Raw genomic sequence first — 20,142 nt, 5'->3', positions numbered from 1 at the left:
ATAATATTTTAATTAATATAAAATAAAATTCACTTGCTGCACATGTTTAGCAGTTACACAAGTTCTAATAAACGAATAGACAGCTTTAAAATGGTGTGATTTTCTAACAAACATATTTGTGAATTCAATTGAAAGTGATCAAATAACACTAACTTGGTAAAAGTTGAGATTATCAGTGAAGGAAATCAGATCGGTCCATTGATTCACAAAAAGTAACCAAGAAATACTAGGAAGAACAACAGTTACTGGTAAATCGATCTAGTGCTTTTCTTAATTAAAAAAAAATATTGTCAAAAATCATTCAAGTCATGCAGATGTAGAGGGGAGCCAAATCTCTCATATATGTCACATACTTAACATTACTGCTGTTTATATTGTGGTCTTAACGGGCATGGCACATGTATATCAAGTCCACTTAACTCATTCAAATTCAAATATTACATAAAATAACCCACATTTTCTGACTTACTTCTATTCTGTGAGCCATTAGACAGAACCTCTTGGAGACGTTCCTGCAGTTTTTCTGCCCGCTTTCTTTCTGCATGCAGCTGTTTCTTCAGATCTTTTAACTGTAAGATGATAAGAAGTTTATTTCTTGATTTCAATGTAAGATCTCTGTATCATTTAATGAGTGGTCATATAAAACATATTTCTAGAGTGAAGGAGGCTCAAATGAATATATCTGTTTTGTATAACCACCACAAATATCTCCCCACATTACATGTTGTAACATGTAGCTATAATAAATCATAACATTGAGTTCCGAGGTCGGAGACATATGCCTCCCAAACAAGGCTTTGAACTAGTGACCCCAATTTCAGTAGGGGTCATCTACTGTCCAAGGCCAATGCACATGTGAAGTATCAAGCCAATCCGTCAATTTTTGTTGCCGAGTTATTGATCGGAAACAAACTGGTCTACCAACAGACAAACCAACCAACATCCAGCAAAACAATATACCCCCTCTTTTTCATCCAGCAAAACAATATACTAGTACCCCCTCTTTTTCATCCAGCAAAACAATATACCCCCTCTTTTTCATCCAGCAAAACAATATACCCCCTCTTTTTCATCCAGCAAAACATTATACCCCCTCTTTTTCATCCAGAAAAACATTATACCCCCTCTTTTTCATCCAGCAAAACAATATACCCCCTCTTTTTCATCCAGCAAAACAATATACTAGTACCCCCTTTTTTTCATCCAGCAAAACAATATACCCCCTCTTTTTAATCCAGCAAAACAATATACCCCCTCTTTTTCATCCAGCAAAACAATATACCCCCTCTTTTTCATCCAGGAAAACAATATACCCCCTCTTTTTCATCCAGCAAAACAATATACCCCCTCTTTTTCATCCAGCAAAACAATATACCCCCTCTTTTTCATCCAGCAAAACAATATACCCCCTCTTTTTCATCCAGCAAAACAATATACCCCCTCTTTTTCATCCAGCAAAACAATATACCCCCTCTTTTTCATCCAGCAAAACAATATACAACCTCTTTTTCAAAGGGGGGCATAGTGAGCAGCCCTCTGAAAAAACATGGCCAAATTTATATAAGTCCCAGGGATGACACTTTCCAAATAACCTTAACTTTTGTTAAGAAGAGACTGCCTTAAAACAAAAAATTCCATAAAAGTGGAAAGTACTTAGCCTGTGCAAACTGCACATGCATACAGTGTCATCCCTGATATAGCCTGTGCAAACTGCACATGCATAAAGTGTCAACCCTGATATAGCTTGTGTAAACTGCACAAGCATAAAGTGTCATCCCTGATTTAGCCTGTGCAAGCTGCACATGCATAAAGTATCAGAACTGATTTAGCCTGTGCAAGCTGCACATGCATAAAGTGTAAGACCTGATTTAGCCTGTGCAAGCTGCACATGCATAAAATGTCATCCTTTATTTAGCCTGTGCAAAATGACCATGCATACAGTGTCATCCCTGATTTAGCCTGTGCAAGCTGCACATGAATAAAGTGTCATCCCTGAAATAGCCTGTGCAAACTGCACATGCATTAAGTGTCATCCCTGATATAGCCTCTGCAAAATGCACATGCATTGAGTGTCAACCCTGATATAGCCTGTGCAAAATGCACATGCATAAAGTGTCATCCCTGATATGGCCTGTGCAAACTGCACATGCATAAAGTGTCATCCCTGATATAGTTTGTGTAAACTGCACATGCATAAAGTGTCATCCCTGATATAGCCTGTGCAAACTGTACATGCATAAAGTGTCATCCCTGATATAGCCTGTGCAAAATGCACATGCATAAAGTGTCATCCCTGATATAGCCTGTGCAAACTGCACATGCATAAAGTGTAAACCCTGATATAGCCTATGCAAACTGCATATGCATACAGTGTCATCCCTAATATAGCCTGTGCAAACTGCACATGCATACAGTGTCATCCCTGATATAGCCTGTGCAAAATGCACATGCATAAAGTGTCAAGCCTGATATAGCTTGTGTAAACTGCACAAGCATAAAGTGTCATCCCTGATTTAGCCTGTGCAAGCTGCACATGCATTAAGTATCATCACTGATTTAGCCTGTGCAAGCTGCACTTGCATAAAGTGTAAGCCCTGATTTAGCCTGTGCAAGCTGCACATGCATAAAATGTCATCCCTTATTTAGCCTCTGCAAAACGACCATGCATACAGTGTCATCCCTGATTTAGCCTGTGCAAGCTGCACATGAATAAAGTGTCATCCCTGAAATAGCCTGTGCAAACTGCACATGCATTAAGTGTCATCCCTGATATAGCCTGTGCAAAATGCACATGCACTGAGTGTCAACCCTGATATAGCCTGTGCAAAATGCACATGCATAAAGTGTCATCCCCGATATTGCCTGTGCAAACTGCACATGCATAAAGTGTCATCCCTGATATAGCCTGTGCAAACTGCACATGCATAAAGTGTCATCCCTGTATAGCCTGTGCAAACTGCACATGCATAAAGTGTCATCCCTGCTATAGCCTGTGCAAAATGCACGTGCATAAAGTGTCATCCCTGATATAGCCTGTGCAAACTGCACATGCACTGCTCATATGTATTTCTGAACAAAAGTGTGTTTATACAGACAGTATGGAAGAACAGATATGGGCAGATATCTCAGGTAGGAGAATATAACTCTAAATCTTCACAATTTGGTTTCCATGCCGGTGATAAATACACATATGCTATTGAGGATTTTCTTCAAGCTGTTTTATTCTAGTAACATTTGATGCTCTTTTTTTGCTCTGGTATTTTCCTGCAATATCACTTACGACGGACTGGCCCTTTTTCTCGTGCACTTTTTTCTCGTTGACTCCGTCCTTGAGTTCTTGTTTTAACTTCTTCACCTCATGTTCCAGCGACTCTATGGTCTTTGTCTGTGTGGACTGCGTTGACTTTAAAGACTGAAAATAAAGTTAATGAAATCAAAGCTAAAAAATGTATTTCGAGCATTTTCAAACATAAGAGTGGGGATAATACAAAATGATGTTGTACTTAACGCTAAGATCCCATCTCTTTGACTCATGGTTTTCAAATCCTAGGTTAATATCGCAATTATCTTACCTGTATTTCTGTTTGGAATGTATTGGTTAAATCTTCAACTTCTTTGGAATGTGTGGTTTTCAAAGCAGCTACTTCTGTTTCATGATCCCTCTGCAATTCTTGAACTTTCACTTCATTTTCTTCTTTGGTATTTTGCAAGGACACCTGAAAAATGTGTATTTTTTCTAAGGTCAGCGATGCTCTTTTCTTCTCTAGAGGTAAGGGGTATGTGTTACCCATACATTATTGGTCATCCCAATTGATTGTTTTATTTTCTGATGTTAAGACATTCATGTACATGTATTCAGTAAAGAAATTTAGACTTTCATAAAGAAGTTCTGATACAGATTACTTGCTCTTTGTTTATTTTAAGGTTTTTATCAATAGTTGTTTAAATGTTATTCATCAACCATGATACTTTTAAGTGATTAAAGACAAAATTAAGCTAAAATTAAGACAGTATATTAAATCATCCATACAGCATTTATTCCACAAGGAATGAGCTTTATTTAAAATAAATTTGTGTTACTATCAAGTAATAATGAATGTTACTCTTTAAAATCATCATGAGTTAATGAAAACATGTTAGGTGTGTCTAAATTCATGAGAAAATTGACAAATGGTAAGGGGCAAAAAAGGTAGCACATAATATTTAAAGTCCAAAGTAAAAGGCCCCCCACCCCATCTCCCACCCCTTCCATTCAGCTCAGCTCAATCCATACTTGATTACTTGATACCTTCAATAACTAAATCATTTCTGTAATTCTGGTGCAAACACGAATAAAAAAGTTTTACTATTTTATCAAAACTAAAATATGACTTGCCCAATTATCTTTCTAAACCTTCAATATTATCCCATTCACCAGTCAACCACAAATTTCTATTAAATTAATATCACAAACAAAAGTGTAAAATGTTTAAAATAAAACCACTACCTCAGTCTCTCTAAGGCTGCGTTCAAGCCACCCAGCTTTCTCTTCCAGTGCTCAACCTTGGACTGCTGGTCTTACCTCAGTATCTCTAAGGCTGCGTTCAAGCCACCCAACTTTCTCTTCCAGTGCTCAACCTTGGACTGCTGGTCTTACCTAAGTATCTCTAAGGCTGTGTTCAAGCCACCCAGCTTTCTCTTCCAGTGCTCAACCTTGGACTGCTGGTCTAACCTCAGTATCTCTAAGGCTGCGTTCAAGCCACCAAGCTTTCTCTTCCAGTGCTCAACCTTGGACTGCTGGTCTTACCTAAGTATCTCTAAGGCTGCGTTCAAGCCACCCAGCTTTTTCTTCCAGTGATCAACCTTGGACTTCTGGTCTTACCTCAGTATCTCTAAGGCTGCGTTCAAGCCATCCAGCTTTCTCTTCCAGTGCTCCAACCATGGACTGCTGGTCTTACCTCAGTATCTCTAAGGCTGCGTTCAAGCCACCCAGCTTTCTCTTCCAGTGCTCAACCTTGGACTGCTGGTCTTACCTAAGTATCTCTAAGGCTGCGTTCAAGCCACCCAGCTTTCTCTTCCAGTGCTCAACCTTGGACTTCTGGTCTTACCTCAGTATCTCTAAGGCTGCGTTCAAGCCATCCAGCTTTCTCTTCCAGTGCTCCAACCATGGACTGCTGGTCTTACCTCAGTATCTCTAAGGCTGCGTTCAAGCCACCCAGCTTTCTCTTCCAGTGCTCAACCTTGGACTGCTGGTCTTACCTCAGTATCTCTATTAGAGGCTGCGTTCAAGCCATCCAGCTTTCTCTTCCAGTGCTCCAACCTTGGACTGCTGGTCTTACCTCAGTCTCTCTATGGCTGCGTTCAAGCCACCCAGCTTTCTCTTCCAGTGCTCAACCTTGGACTGCTAGTATTACCTCAGTCTCTCTAAGGCTGCGTTCAAGCCATCCAGCTTTCTCTTCCAGTGCTCCAACCTTGGACTGCTGGTCTTACCTCAGTCTCTCTATGGCTGCGTTCAAGCCACCCAGCTTTCTCTTCCAGTGCTCCAACGTTGGACTGCTGGTCTTACCTCAGTATCTCTAAGGCTGCGTTCAAGCCACCCAGCTTTCTCTTCCAGTGCTCCAACCTTGGACTGCTAGTCTTACCTCAGTATCTATAAGGCTGTGTTCAAGCCAGCCAGCTTTCTCTTCCAGTGCCCCAACCTTGGACTGCTGGTCTTACCTCAGTCTCTCTAAGGCTGTGTTCAAGCCAGCCAGCTTTCTCTTCCAGTGCTCAACCTTGGACTGCTGGTCTTACCTCAGTATCTCTAAGGCTGCGTTGAAGCCACCCAGCTTTCTCTTCCAGTGCTCAACCTTGGACTGCTGGTCTTACCTCAGTCTCTCAAAGGCTGCGTTGAAGCCACCCAGCTTTCTCTTCCAGTGCTCAACCTTGGACTGCTGGTCTTACCTCAGTCTCTCTTAGGCTGCGTTCAAGCCAGCCAGCTTTCTCTTCCAGTGCCCCAACCTTGGACTGCTGGTCTTACCTCAGTCTCTCTAAGGCTGCGTTCAAGCCATCCAGCTTTCTCTTCCAGTGCTCCAACCTTGGACTGCTGGTCTTCCAGGGCTGGGCGAAGCTTCTCAAGTTCTGATAACTTCCTCTGCAATGAGATAATATAAAGACATAGACAGTTTTTGACATTAACTCTAAAATTCAATGGTGCCTAAAATACACTTGCCCTGAGTAAAATGTTATTTGATATATGTTAATTTTTTTGCAATTCAAACTTTAACTGTTAAGTTTCAAGTAATTTCTTAGAATGTTTATAGAATACCAGTATGCATGTTCCTTTTTAAGCCTATCCATAAGAAGTTTATAGAATATGACCCCTGACTTGTTCCATTTCAAGTCTATTCTTAAGATATTTACAGAATATGACCTTTCACAGGTTGCTATTTAAGTCTCCACTTAAGATGTTTATAGAATATGATCCCTGGTCTGTACCTTTTTCAAATCAATACCTAGAATGTTTACAAAATATGACCTTTGACCTGTTCCATTTCAAGTTTATACCTAGGATGTTTATTGAATATGGCCTCTGACCTGTTCCTTTTAAAGTCTTCACCTAGGATGTTAATAGAATATGACCCCTGGTCTGTTCCTTGTCAAGTCCATACTTGGGATATTTATAGAATATGACCCCAGGTCTCTCTGTAAACCGGACGGTCTGGGGACCGGCCTGATCGTCCGGTTTTCAGAGAGTTCCAGTTTACCAAGAGTATGCATATTGCCGAAAATATACATTGTATGCATTGTGTACAAAATCATATAAGAATAAAACAAACCACATACATTTACATGTACCATGTGTTAACTGTACTCATGTAAGGTTAATGTTTAAAGCATTCTTCCAAAAATGTGTTTTTATTCGATTAATAGCAAAAAACATTCCATACTGACTTGTTTTGATTAATCCCAAAGTGAGTGTGGTGCTTTATACATGTACATGTACATACGTGACATTTGTCATATAGGCGAGTGAGTCGTGTGCGAGTTCGCTAAAAATAGCTCTGAATTAATTCAACCTCAAAGTCATTTTTGACGAATAACGATTCGAGAAGACTTATAGATTTGAGACTATTAATGCTGAAGATGCGTTTGAAATTAAGAAAAGGTAATGAATGAATTTGCAGACAGATGGATGAATATTTAACGGTCATATTTCTCACAGTTTTATCTGACAAACAAACAAACAGCCATTTAAGCGTTAAAAACATGGCTATAAGATCTTTTAAACTACCCAAGAAGATCACAAGAAAGTGATCGTCGCAACGGCATGCATTAAGTTTGTAATTAAATTGTTTATCATAAGCTTAATAAAACGATCAAGTCAATCACTTTTTGGTGTTACCGCACGTCTATTATAGACATTCACAGTTTGTTTTACATTATTTAATCGGACCTCTTTAGCGCGGTAACCACTTGACACCTTTATGGTATGTTTAATCCGATTATCGATGATTGCACGAGCAAAATGTGTGACACTGCACGCGCTGTGCTGACTAGGTATTGTAATTTTCATGCCTCGGGCATCTTGAGAATTTGGACCATCCGGTGTACTCAATGTATTTAACGTTGAAAATGGCCAAATTCCCAGAGATATCCATTTGGTTTCCGGTTTTCAGGTTTATTCAACATTTTTTAACAAAGAAATAGAAGGAGAAAATACGGGACTGGCCCGACAGTTTGGAATCGGGAGAGTTCCGGTATTCAGAGAGTTCGGTATTGGCAGAGTCTACTGTATATAGAATATGACCCAAGGTCTGTCCCTTGTCAAGTCTATACTTGGGATGTATATAGAATATAACCCCAGTTCTGTCCCTTGTCAAGTCTATACTTGGGATGTTTATAGAACATGATCCATGTTCTGTTTGTTGTCAAGTCTATACTTGGAATGTTTATAGAATATGACCCCAGGTATGTTCCTTGTCAAGTCCATACTTGGGATGTTTATAAAACATGAGCCCTGACCTGTTCCTGCTCAAGCCTCTGTTGCAACTGTTTCACTTTGGTCTCAGACTCATTCTCCGCTGACAGCATCTGCTCGCGATGTTTATCACAGTCTTTCTGGTACCTGATTGCAAGCTCGTCAAGATTCGTCTTTCGCTTTTCTGCCAACTGAAAATTCTATTATATATGAGTAAAGTGAAGTTACATGTTTGTTTATTATAGTGTCATCCCTCGCAAAGAAGGGCCAGCTAGTTTTGACTGATGAGACACTTTTACTGATGAACTTCTTCATTCCCAATCACTGTATTACCTTCCCATTACTAACATCATGTCAGGCACTTGAATGGAAGGCAATCTGTGCCCCTCTATTAACCTGGCCAGCTTTGTCAGACTAAGACCAGTGTCAGACTAGAGCCCCCGACCTCCCTTCGCCTGTTAACTCTTTCAGTGCTGGAACCGAATTTTGAAGGCCTTTGCAAACAGTTTGGATCCAGATGAGACGCCACAGAACCTGGCGTCTCATCAGGATCCAAACTGTATGCTATTCGAAAAAAATCGAAGAAAATGCTAAATTTAGAAATTCAGCAGACAACATTTTAGCAGACGACATATTTCCCAGCATGCAAAGGGTTAATGCAGGTGTTTGCAACCACAGACTAGTATTTTAGCAGTGCTTCTGGTAATCAGGGCTTAATGCATACGAGTCGCGTCCTGAGAAAACTGGGTTTAATGCATGTGCGTAAAGTGTCATCCCAGATTAGCCTGTGCAGTCTAATCAGGGACGACACTTTCCGCTTAAACTAGATTTTTGGTAAAAAGGGACTTCCTTTAAACGAAGAATACCATTCTCAGAACGCGACTCATATGCGTAAAGGGTCGTCCAATATAAGCCTGTGCTGTCTCCACACCCTTATCAGGGACAACAAATTTCAGCTTTTTTGAAACTTTTCATTTTAGGGACTGCACAGGCTCATATGAAACAACCCTTTACACACATACATTAGGCCCCGTTTTTTCCTTGCTTTGTTTCTTCAACACCCAGTACCTTCTGTGATACTAGACATTTTCTAATTTAACTTAAGACGCCTCATAAATATGGCCCCTGACTTAACTGTCCCCCTGTGCCACTAAGACCTGGTCATCTCATTCTTCCTGAGCTTCAAGCTTTAAGAAAACTTAAATCCTTTGTATTGAAAGCCTAGAGCACTCTCAGGTCCAGAGTAGAACCAGTACATGGTGTCTAAGATGAACTTGAAGATGCTCCCAGACCAATGTCCGAACCAGTGACCTTATGATCGCTATGAGAGCACCATATCTTACATGCAACTGCAACTTGTAATATACACGGACTGTTTAATAATATTTGAGTTGTGTTAAAAAAGAAATGGGCTTAATGAATGTGCGTTAAGTGTCATCCCAGACAGTTCGCACAGGCTAATCAGGAACAAAAAATGCAGCACTTGGAATGGAATATTTTGTGGCACATGGAATCTGGGACAACACTTAACACACATGCATTAAGCCTCGTTTTGCCAGAGCGAGGCTCATTTTGTGATAGCGACCCTGACCTTGTTGGCCTCCTGTGCCACTTGGACCTGGGCGTCTCGTTCTTTCTGCAGCTTCATTATCTGGTCTGACAGGAGTGCTGAGGATTTCTGACTCTCCTGGAATAGCAAACATATCTGGAAATACAAGGCTTTGGTTAACTATTTTTTAAATTGCGTGGCCCCTGATTCTCCTCAGAGAATTTTGAAGTTTTAAAACTATTACCCAACATAAAATTCAATAGCTCCATTAAAGCATTTATTGATACTCTATGTAGAACTATTATCTGACATGTTTTGTTTACAACTTACAGTGTTTTTCAGACCTATTTGTTACTCCAAATTATTATTATTATCAAAGCTTGTACTTTCAGGCGAGATTTTTGGAAATTGTCACTTCCAAGTGTTGGTAATTAAGAGTTTTGTAAGCATTTGTTTTTGCATTTCCATGACTGCAATTTTTAAATACTGAGTAGAAAATTGACAGTTACATGTTCCAAAACATCTGGTTAAGCAAGCCCGCATTCTCTAGTTAGCAGAGGCTAATGACGTTGTGTTTTTCAAGAAGGGGACTATTGGCTAAAAGGCTATTTTTTAGCAGGGATTTTGTTATCTTTGGGACTGGATACTTAGCCATCGTTTTGGGGCGAATGGCTTCATTTATGGCATATGGGTAAACAAATTCATAGTTCGGGAGAGTCCTTTATGGCATATGGGTAAACAAATTCATAGTTCGGGAGAGTCCTGGGGGTAAAATCATTTAAAGGGAAGAATTTTTAAACTATCTAACGGAAAAAAGCCCTATCTAGAGTCCAGTGTGACTGTGCATTTTGTAAGATATTGGCTATCAAGACACAATACCGGTAAAATTTTCTAGAATCCAGTCTATCACTTCCATACCTCCAGTTTTGCTGTCAGGTCATCCCTGCTCTGCGTCAGTAGAAGCACCTGTGCCTTCAAGTCTTTGATATGGGTCTCGTACTTCGCACTCCTCTCCTTGAGGTGTTGACCTTCAACTATGTCTGCAGCATCAATCTAGGGGAAGGTAAAAACGAGGGCTTCATTTATGGCAATCTATTTATTTTAGCTCAATTATATTAAAAGCCTAAGGCTTATTGAGACAATATTAAGCCTTTTATCTTGATAGAATCATTACTGGCTGACTTTGGGGGAAATCTTGAGACTAATGGTACCATTATAAGAAACGAGCCTGGGACATGGAATCTACTTTGTCATTGCAAAAGTATAGCCAGATTGAGACTTTAAGAATTCGGCTGTTTGAGACTTTAAGAGTTCGGCTGTTTTATATGCTACAAATTTAAATATCTGACATAAAGTTTGCTCCCTCAGTCTGAACTAGAGTTGTTCATACAAGTATTCAAATATCCCAATCATGTAAGAATCAAAATAGTTTTCACTTGCTGTTGTTTATCAGACACCATTACCAATTTTTGTCATTCAGATGCATGCCTGACAAGCCAGTTCTGCTTTCGACATCAGTGCTTCATTCCTTTCATAAAGAATCCAAATAATTGTAAATAGGTCAATAGACAATAAAAACATAACAAGATTTACATTGTTGTAGTGGGTGAAATGTGTCCACCTAGCAATCAAAACGTCCTGTTTTCAATCCCCACTGGTTCTACCCAATAAAACAGACTAGAAAGGGACTCAATCAGTCATAGATGTCTTATGCAAGTAAGCTAAAGCTTTGACATAAATGTGACTTCAAGTATACACATGCACCAACTTGTCACAGGCATGGCAAACTTCAAGGGCGCTTTACTCAGGAAAAAAACTCCTGCACATCTATATTTCATGTAGATGACATACTTGAATTTAATTGCTTGAGGAAAGTGAAAGAAATTGGCTCCAAAAATGTTTAACATTTTATGTGGAGTGCAAAACCAACCATTTGACAGAGTGACTGCATGGGTACATTAACCCTTTGTATGCTGGGAAATTTGTCATCTGCTAAAATGTTGTCTGCTGAATTTCTAAAATTAGCATTTTCTTCAATTTTTTTCACAGAATACTATCAGAATAGCAAACAGTTTGGATCCTGATGAGACGCCACGTTTTGTGGCGTCTCGTCTGGATCCAAACTGTTTGCAAAGTCCTTCAAAATTTGGTTCCCGCACTGAAAGAGTTAAATAGGTTGAAACTAATTAAACTAATGAGAAAGGTATTTTTAATTGAGCCTCCCTCTGAAAAAAAAACGGGGCTTAATGCATGTGTGTAAAAGGCTGTCCTAGATTAGCCTGTGCAGTCCACACAGGCAAATCTGGGACAATACTTTTTGCTTAAACTGGATTTTTGCTAAGAAGAGACTTCCTATAAACAAAAAATACCCAAAAGTGGAGAGTATCATCAATGATTAGTCTGTGCATATCGCACAGGCTAATATGGGATGACAGGCTAATATCGGTTGACACTTAACACATGTACAATTAGCCCAGTTTTGCCAGAGCAAGTCCCAATTAACTCTTTCCCCCATAAGAAGCTAAGTGAAAATGGCGTTTGCAAATAGCATAAAACCAGACCAGCCTGCGAGTAACTCGCAGTCTACTCGCAGTCTGTTCAGGTTTTATGCTGTTTGCTTCTTATCAGTATCTAAGAGTTGGAAAGGAAGCCTTTAACACTTGAATTTTAATAAGAAAGGTATTTAATAAAATTTAACTTTCTAAGAGACAACAAATGCCTCAAATACGTATCTAAGTGGTAAAGGGTTCAATAGGTTGTTGCAATATACCTGCTGCTGCATTTGAGCCATCTTGTTCTGGAGTTGTTTGATCATTTGATCTGCATTACTTCTACTGTCTTCCTGAAGCTGCAAGGTAAAACAACATTTCACATGAAGTCTTTAATCCACACATAATTCAATGCATCAGAAATTTGGATTGCACCAGAATCCAGCTTTTGATTCAAGAGAGTTGGAATGTTCCTATATTTGACTCCAGCAAATTGTCTGTCTTGCATCATTTTAATGCATATATAACAGAATCTAACTCCAAAGTCATTAATTATATCATGATAATGATGTTTTTATGCAATGTTGCAATTGCAGAGAATTCAAATATTATGCAGAAACAAAATATAACTATAAAATTCAGTGTTTTGGCAAGTGAAAATTGTATTTGACCCTACAACCATGACACAGGATCACATGTTTTTCTGGGATTCAAAATTAAACGTTAAGGGATGTAAACACACTGGTATGTTGTGCTTTTCTGGGGTTCATAATTAAACATTAAGGGATGTTTTTTTATAATTTCAAAGACAGTAAATAAAAGACAGTTTTTATGCGGCTTATGGCAATGTGAAATACATCACAATTACTTTATTAAATAAGCCTGTGTTCTTGGAAGAAAATTCCATGTGTACAGCATTCATGTACACTTTTATGCTGCACACAACGAGAAATTTTGGCACCGATTTTAGACGTTTTCAAGGTTTTATTCTAAAATCTTAAGATATCGGCACAAACTGCACGAAAAACTGTCTTTTATGCACTTAAGATTTTCGCAAATGGATTTCAATAACTTAAGATATTTGAAAAAATAAAGTGTTAACGTTCCGTCCAGCCGGTATGTAAACACCATGTGAACCCTGTTGATCCTGCACCCTGAGAACATTGCAAGCCAAATATCATTTGCCTCATGGTTACCAAAATGTATAGGAAACTGTTAATGAATGCTACAATTACATCAGTCTTAATAATGTAACTGACATTTATTTTACCCAAAAAACATTATTTCTAAGAATGCATATAAGCATGGATATGATCCAAAGTTCTTGGAATATAAATCACTGTTGGGTTGATTTGAACGTAGTGTAAGTATTCAACTTCCTCCACTGAGTCATCACACACCATCACGATGATAGAAACTGTACAATTAGAAATTACCACATCGATATTATTTGCCTAAATTCAATAGATTTTTTGTTCAGTATAAATATATCATGTCCATTAGAAGCGACTTCAGTTACTTGTTGAATGGAGATTTCAGGACTGCAGCTTTATTGAATAATCCTGTAAAAGCAAGTTAATCCTTGGAAGAGTCAAGAAATGGGTCCTTTAGCGATCAAAATCTTGTCTGACCTTCTGATATTTTGCAATTTCCTGCTGGAGCTTTGAGATTTGGTCTGTGTAGTATTTTTGGTCCCGATCCTTACTGGCTTGTACTTCCTCAAGCTTAGCGCTGAAAAAGACTTGTGAGAGTTAATAACAGATGCATTCTGGGAAAACTGGCTCCATGCATTTGCTGTCCCAGATACGCCTGTGCAGTCCACACAGGCTAATCAGGGACAAGACTATCCGCCTTTACCAAATTGTTTGTTTGAAGGAAGTCTCTTCTAAATGAACATTCAGTCTAGACAGAAAGTATCATCGCTGATTAACCTATACAGACTGCACAGACTAATCTGGGATGACATTTAACGCACATGCATTAAGCCCACTTTCCCCAGAATGAGGCTCTTTCTGTGCTTTCCTTTGTCTATAATATGGAAATATAATATAATATATATATATAATATGGAAATCTCAGTGACTTCAAAGGTAGTTCAATGTTTAAAACAGTGAAAATAACTGAAAATTATTCATGATTTGTACTGTTTTGCTGCAAAAAGATGTCATATTTGTAAGTAATGAAGGTATTATTCCAATAAAATTCTTAAGTTTAATCATTTTAAATTGTAAACAAAACTTTGAAAAGCATTAAATAGAAAGAAAAGTTGTTGATTTTGAAAGATCATTTATTTTTTTATTCACTCATGATCATAGAAATTGAATACTTTTACCCTTGACTTATGCAAATACCCGTATTACTTTCTCTGATTAGTCATGAATTAAAACCAATATCTACCGAAACCAACAAACATCCACTAAACCATTCATAGACAGATAAAAAGAAGGGTGAAAATCTAATGAAATGACATTTTAGAGACAAATAAAGACATATTCAGCAATCAAAGGGAATTGTTCTTACAAATGCAAACTTGTTTATATGCCAAAGTATCTACTTATTTGTTCAGAAGTGCGGACATAACATGTCAATTTAGTGACTCGTAAGCCATTTATATGGCTTGCAGTACAATGTATTGTAAATATATTTGTTTATAATAATATTGATCGTATTATTGATGTTAATACCAATGATTGTCTATGTACTATGCGTCACTTTAATAAAATATACATCTACTATGCACACGCTAATGAAGACACCAACAGTAGAATATCTTGCACTCTTCTTCTCTTTTTCTAGTTCAAGACTATTGTGTCTTGTTCTGAGGAAGCTGGGCATAATGCATGTGCGTAAAGTGTCATCCCAGATTAGCCTGTGCAGTCTGCACTGGCTAATCAGGGACGACACTTTCCGCCTAAACTTGATTTTCGGCAAGGAGGGACTTCCTTGAAACTAAAAATACCATAAAAGCGGAAAGTGTCGGCCCTGATTGCGGACTGCACAGGCTAATCTGGGATGACACTTTACGCACATGCATTAAGCCCAATTTTCTCAGAACAAGACACATTTAAACCAATACATAGGGCCAGGTATACAACAAAATGTACCTGCTGTCTTTGAACAGATTCTCTTTCTCTGTTTGAAGCTGAAGAAAACTGGAAAGAGATAACAAACATTTAACACATTAATTAAAAACCTTTTATTGTGTATATAGAAACATCACAATTTTTAGTCTTAAAAATTTAACCGATTTTATTACACTTTTGTGTATTTTGGTTTTAAAATGTTCATTATTAGTTTGCAGCTTATTTGTTTCACAGCATTTCCATTCAGGCTAATTGCTTATCATAATCACTTACCCCAAGCTCTATCAACTTGCCAAATGTAAATGTTTTAAACTTCACTGAACTATATTGATTTTTACGATCAATCAAGTATATTTTAATTCTGTGGGCATGTAAATGGATCTACATTGTATTTGGTTAACTGCCACCACAATTCACTCCATGTTCGCTATAGTTGTTGTTATTAACCTAATATTTAACGATCATTATTAATGCAATATTATTATTATGATATGAATTCCACAATCTAGTCTACCTTTCTTGTTTCCTCTTCAGTTTTTCTGAATTCCTCTCCAATTTTTCAGTTAGATTCTTTAGTTCATTGGAATGTCTCTCCTTAAAAAAAAGCAAGTTGTTTTCAATACATGGCTATGACAAAAAATGATCGCATGCACCCCTCCCTCCATTAACTTGCTACCATGGCATTCATATTTGCTATTATTATATTGTAAGAGTTTTTTTTTAAATAATGCATGTCATGTCACCTTGATTTTTGACCTGTTGACCTAAAAATCAATAGATGCCTTCTATTCCTCTAATAAAGAAGAGTAAACAAAATAAGCATCACTCCACGGAGATAACCCATGGGGAAATGATGACATGGGTGATGCTGTGATGCTGTTCAATGTGTTTAATCTGCACAGGCTTATCAGGACAACACTTTTCTGCCTAAATTGGATTTTTGCTAAGAAGAGACTTCTTTTGAAACTACCATAAAAAGCTGAAAGTGTTGTCCCTGATTAGCCTGGGTGGACTGCACAGGCTAATCTGAGGCGATACTTTACGCACATGCATTAAGTCCGTTTTCTAACAAAAATTGTGAAATGTTTTCGTATGACGCTATTATTTAACCAAATTCTCCAATTAATATCTATTTAAAATGTTAAATAAGTAAGTTTGTTAAAAAGTATAAAATATAAAACATGTAGGTTTCAGAATAAAGATTTTTATCCACTATAGGTCATAGCAAATAACATGGAATATTCCTATCTCTGATAAAATGTGAATAAACATAAATAATCGTCCAAAAACATCAAATACCCATAGATTTCCAAATCAATGTTACCTCTCTCTCTGTCAATTCCTGCTTCAACATTTTCTTTTCTTCTGCTTCAGTGTCCAGGCTTAGCTTTAACTCTGTACAAAATATCAGTATACTGTAAAACAACGCTTATCTATTTTAATAAGATGACATAAGAATTAGAGCTTGTCATAACAGTGACAAAAAAACTGTTGTTGTTTTTTTCACCAATTTGGGAATGGGGCAGGGGCCCTTTGGATTGGGAAAAAATCATGTTTTTGACAAAAATTGGGACATTGGTGCTGTTGTTTTTTGCTAAAAATACTTTTACGTTTAGAGCCAGTGTTTTCAATATAACATTTAATAAACATTGACTTATACAGCTGCAAAGGGAGAGGAACCATAATGACAAACAAACACAAAGATGTACACACCGTCTAACCTCCTCTGCAATTCAGCCACGTCCTCATCTAAAAAAAACAACAACAACAACATTAGCCTGATTTCTACTGTTTTTATGAGTAACAATATCTCAATGCAAAATGTAGCAATTTGTTCCAATTCTTAAAACATTTTCCAATCATAAAAAAGTAAGGAGATAGTATAAAATCTAAGCAAAACACTGTCATTGTTACGTTACTTCACATACAAAACTTCAAAACCTTATTTGCTTCCGAATAATCAATGACAAATACAAAATTATTTCTTAAAATAACATTTCACCTTATACTCATTTTAACTCAAAACTACTGTTTATTTGCAGATAATCATCATCTTGTTTATTGCATACAAACATATTGCCTACAGATAAAAGCTTGAAAAAAAAGGGTTTTAATAGAATACCATTTGATGATTGAGTTTCAGGAGAATCCGTCGGTTGTAATTCCCCAGTAGATGCATCACTTTCTGGTGTTGAAGCCTTCGACTGCAAACCTAAAATAGCACAATCTCCAGCACTTTGAAAGAATACCATAGATAGGTCTCCAACAAGATTCAATCTTATGTGCTAAAGAAGCAGAGGCGGCTAAGGTTAGAAAATTACGTAAATTATTTAATTATTATATATTAACAAGAAACCGTCGAAGACGGGTGATGCTCCCCAAAGTTTTTTTTGGTAAAAATATTGCACTATATATTCAGATAAAAGGAAATGTCTTAAGGGCACAGTAGTTGGGGGGACAATAATTTTTTTTAATTAAATTTCAAAGGGCCATAACTCTGTGAAAAATCATCCAACCAGAACCCGCTGATAACATTCACATCTCCTCTTGCTAGTGAAGCTTCCCATAAAGTTTCATTGAATTCCGGTCATTAGTTGCTGAGAAATAGCCCCAACAAGAATTGCACTATATGTACAGTTAATGGTAAATTTCAAAGGGCCATAACTCTGTGAAAAAATCATCCGACCAGAACCGGCTGATAATATGCACATCTCCTCTTGGTAGTGAAGCTTCCCATAAAGTTTCATCGAATTCCGGTAATTAGATGCTGAGAAATAGCCCGGACAAAAATTGTGCACGGACGGACACACGGACAGACAGACGAAGCGGCGACTATATGCTCCCCACAAAATTGTTGGGGGGAGCATAATAAAATACCTCATTCTAAAGCTGTGGGCAAATACTTGCCTGAAAAATCCATATATCTGTACATCAGAAAAAGTATACATTATTAAAACTAAATCATTTTTGCATTTACAATGCACATGTACTTCAAACTTTCAACAAATATTTGAGTATACCCATTTGTTACAATTAACATATTTGTTCAGAGTTATACCATTGAATTTGCAAAAATTATGTGATCCAAAAGTTCTCGACATTTAACAGGGTGAGAAAGAATGAATGTCATTACTATGGCCCTAAATCTACGCTTAAACATATCTATTTTGGCTCCATCACATTGAAAGCCCCAGGATTGTTGTGAAACTCTTGAGTTCAGTTTATGGTTAGAAACAGTGTTTGGTATCTTTGAATAAAAACCAAAATAGGCTGATCACTAGGTGGACACCATATCAACAAAGCCACCACAACCTGAAGTATTGAACAGATGACCACTATGAAACCTGTAATATTTTTCTGTAGTGCTGCATTTTGCGCCTGCAGTCGTCTGATATCATCCTCCAGAGCCGATGTGTCTGAGGTCTGATGTGTTGGACGGGGAGTGGAGTCTCTCAGCTCTGCTACCTGCTTCTCCAGCTCTTCATTTGCAGTGCATAACTGTGTAAGAAGAGAGTGGGAAGAATTAAGTTTAAATACTTTTATTTCAGCTTGTTTGTATAGAAAGCCTTTGTATCGAGAGTCTGTATTCAGTGTAGAACCAGTACTTGGAGTCTTATGAGAAGACTTTTAAAATACTTGCAAAGTGTTTAGGAAACCCCGAACCTTTATGATAAGACACATTTTACATTAATCAAGATGAAATGAAAACCTATGCACTAAGTTCAGACACTATTGAGTCTATTGCATGGGTAGAACCTATGCTCAGTGTCTTGAGAACGCTCTAAGATTAAGTGTACATGTATATACTGCAGAACCGTATTCAAGTCACCCACATACACACAATCACACATTGCTGTACGTATTCAAGTCACCCACATACACACAATCACACATTGCAGTACCGTATTCAAGTCACACACATACACACAATCACACATTGCAGTACCGTATTCAAGTCACACACAATCACACATTGCAGTACTGTATTCAAGTCACACACATTCACACAATCACACATTGCAGTACCGTATTCAAGTCACACACATACACACAATCACACATTGCAGTACCGTATTCAAGTCACACACATACACACAATCACACATTGCAGTACCATATTCAAGTCACACACATACACACAATCACACATTGCAGTACCATATTCAGCTCACACAATCACACATTGCATTACTGTATTCAGCTCAAACAATCACACATTGCAGTACCGTATTCAGCTAACACAATCACACATTGCAGTACCGTATTCAGCTCATGCATCAGGGTCTGATTCTGCAGCCTAAAATCCTCCTCCTGACTCTGTAACTTCAACTGAAGACTGTCATTCTCCTGTATTAATATCTCCACCTCCTGTAACCATGACAACAAAACAACGCTTTACAGCCCCATTAAAATATTTAAGACAATTTAATAAAGCGAGGGTTAGAAAACTTTAACCACCTATCTTGGCTAAAGTGGATTAGGTTTTGTGTGCCAAGAAAATAAACTTATCTGTATTCAACATTTCCAAAAGTTTCTATGTGTACTTGCAAAACAACAAAATGATGAAAATATATTGCGCACACTTGGAAATACTGCATAGTTTATAGGATGAATTTTATTTCATCAATGCAGCAGTGATAATGGGATACTATTAAATACATCTTATACATGCATAAGTTCTAAACCATTTTAGTGATGTTTTATCACTGACAAAAAGTTTTTATGGTAAGAAATGCATTGAATAAAATATCTCTGTTCTAAAAACATTTGGTACCAATAAAATAAAATATTAGCAGAATAAACACATGTACATGACAAAATACTCAAGAGGCATCAAGAGATATTGCAATAAGGTGTTGATAAGAAACAATTTCAGCATATTTTTTTATATATAAATATTCATGAACTATGGCTAAAAAAAGGCAAAACAAAATTTTACCTTTAATTTCTTGCTTTTGTTGATGGTCTAAAATAAAAATAAAGATTGAGAACAAATTGTCAGTAGTGTGCATGAACATTTCCTTATACATAAGTTTTTATATCATAAATTTACACATTTTATTTGTATTATGATCATATCAA

The 20,142-nt window shown here is 37.4% G+C and overlaps 1 protein-coding gene across 3 annotated transcripts in view; it reads right to left on the bottom strand.

Annotated features, from left to right (window-relative positions):
* The window catches only part of LOC127830992 (GRIP1-associated protein 1-like), a 57,345-nt gene that overhangs the window by 17,161 nt on the left and 20,042 nt on the right, over positions 1 to 20,142 (bottom strand). For all 3 annotated transcript variants that reach the window (XR_008026348.1, XM_052355959.1, XM_052355960.1), the window contains 17 exons: positions 20,000 to 20,026; positions 19,321 to 19,428; positions 18,405 to 18,558; positions 17,183 to 17,272; positions 16,774 to 16,809; positions 16,385 to 16,455; positions 15,575 to 15,654; positions 15,082 to 15,129; positions 13,609 to 13,708; positions 12,259 to 12,336; positions 10,407 to 10,541; positions 9,531 to 9,626; positions 7,984 to 8,130; positions 5,999 to 6,112; positions 3,573 to 3,716; positions 3,281 to 3,412; positions 470 to 569 (listed from right to left, as the gene is read on the bottom strand). Coding sequence is in view for 2 of the 3 variants with exons in the window: in XM_052355959.1 (XP_052211919.1) it covers positions 470 to 569; positions 3,281 to 3,412; positions 3,573 to 3,716; positions 5,999 to 6,112; positions 7,984 to 8,130; positions 9,531 to 9,626; positions 10,407 to 10,541; positions 12,259 to 12,336; positions 13,609 to 13,708; positions 15,082 to 15,129; positions 15,575 to 15,654; positions 16,385 to 16,455; positions 16,774 to 16,809; positions 17,183 to 17,272; positions 18,405 to 18,558; positions 19,321 to 19,428; positions 20,000 to 20,026 (1,660 nt within the window). In the remaining variant the exon portion in view is untranslated. The remainder of the gene's footprint in view (positions 1 to 469; positions 570 to 3,280; positions 3,413 to 3,572; positions 3,717 to 5,998; positions 6,113 to 7,983; positions 8,131 to 9,530; positions 9,627 to 10,406; positions 10,542 to 12,258; positions 12,337 to 13,608; positions 13,709 to 15,081; positions 15,130 to 15,574; positions 15,655 to 16,384; positions 16,456 to 16,773; positions 16,810 to 17,182; positions 17,273 to 18,404; positions 18,559 to 19,320; positions 19,429 to 19,999; positions 20,027 to 20,142) is intronic.

Source organism: Dreissena polymorpha, chromosome 5, assembly GCF_020536995.1.
Source record: "Dreissena polymorpha isolate Duluth1 chromosome 5, UMN_Dpol_1.0, whole genome shotgun sequence".
In the NCBI taxonomy this organism is placed as follows: domain Eukaryota; kingdom Metazoa; phylum Mollusca; class Bivalvia; order Myida; family Dreissenidae; genus Dreissena; species Dreissena polymorpha.
Note: the sequence above shows the minus strand (reverse complement) of the source record. Positions and strands in the feature narration are given on the sequence as shown.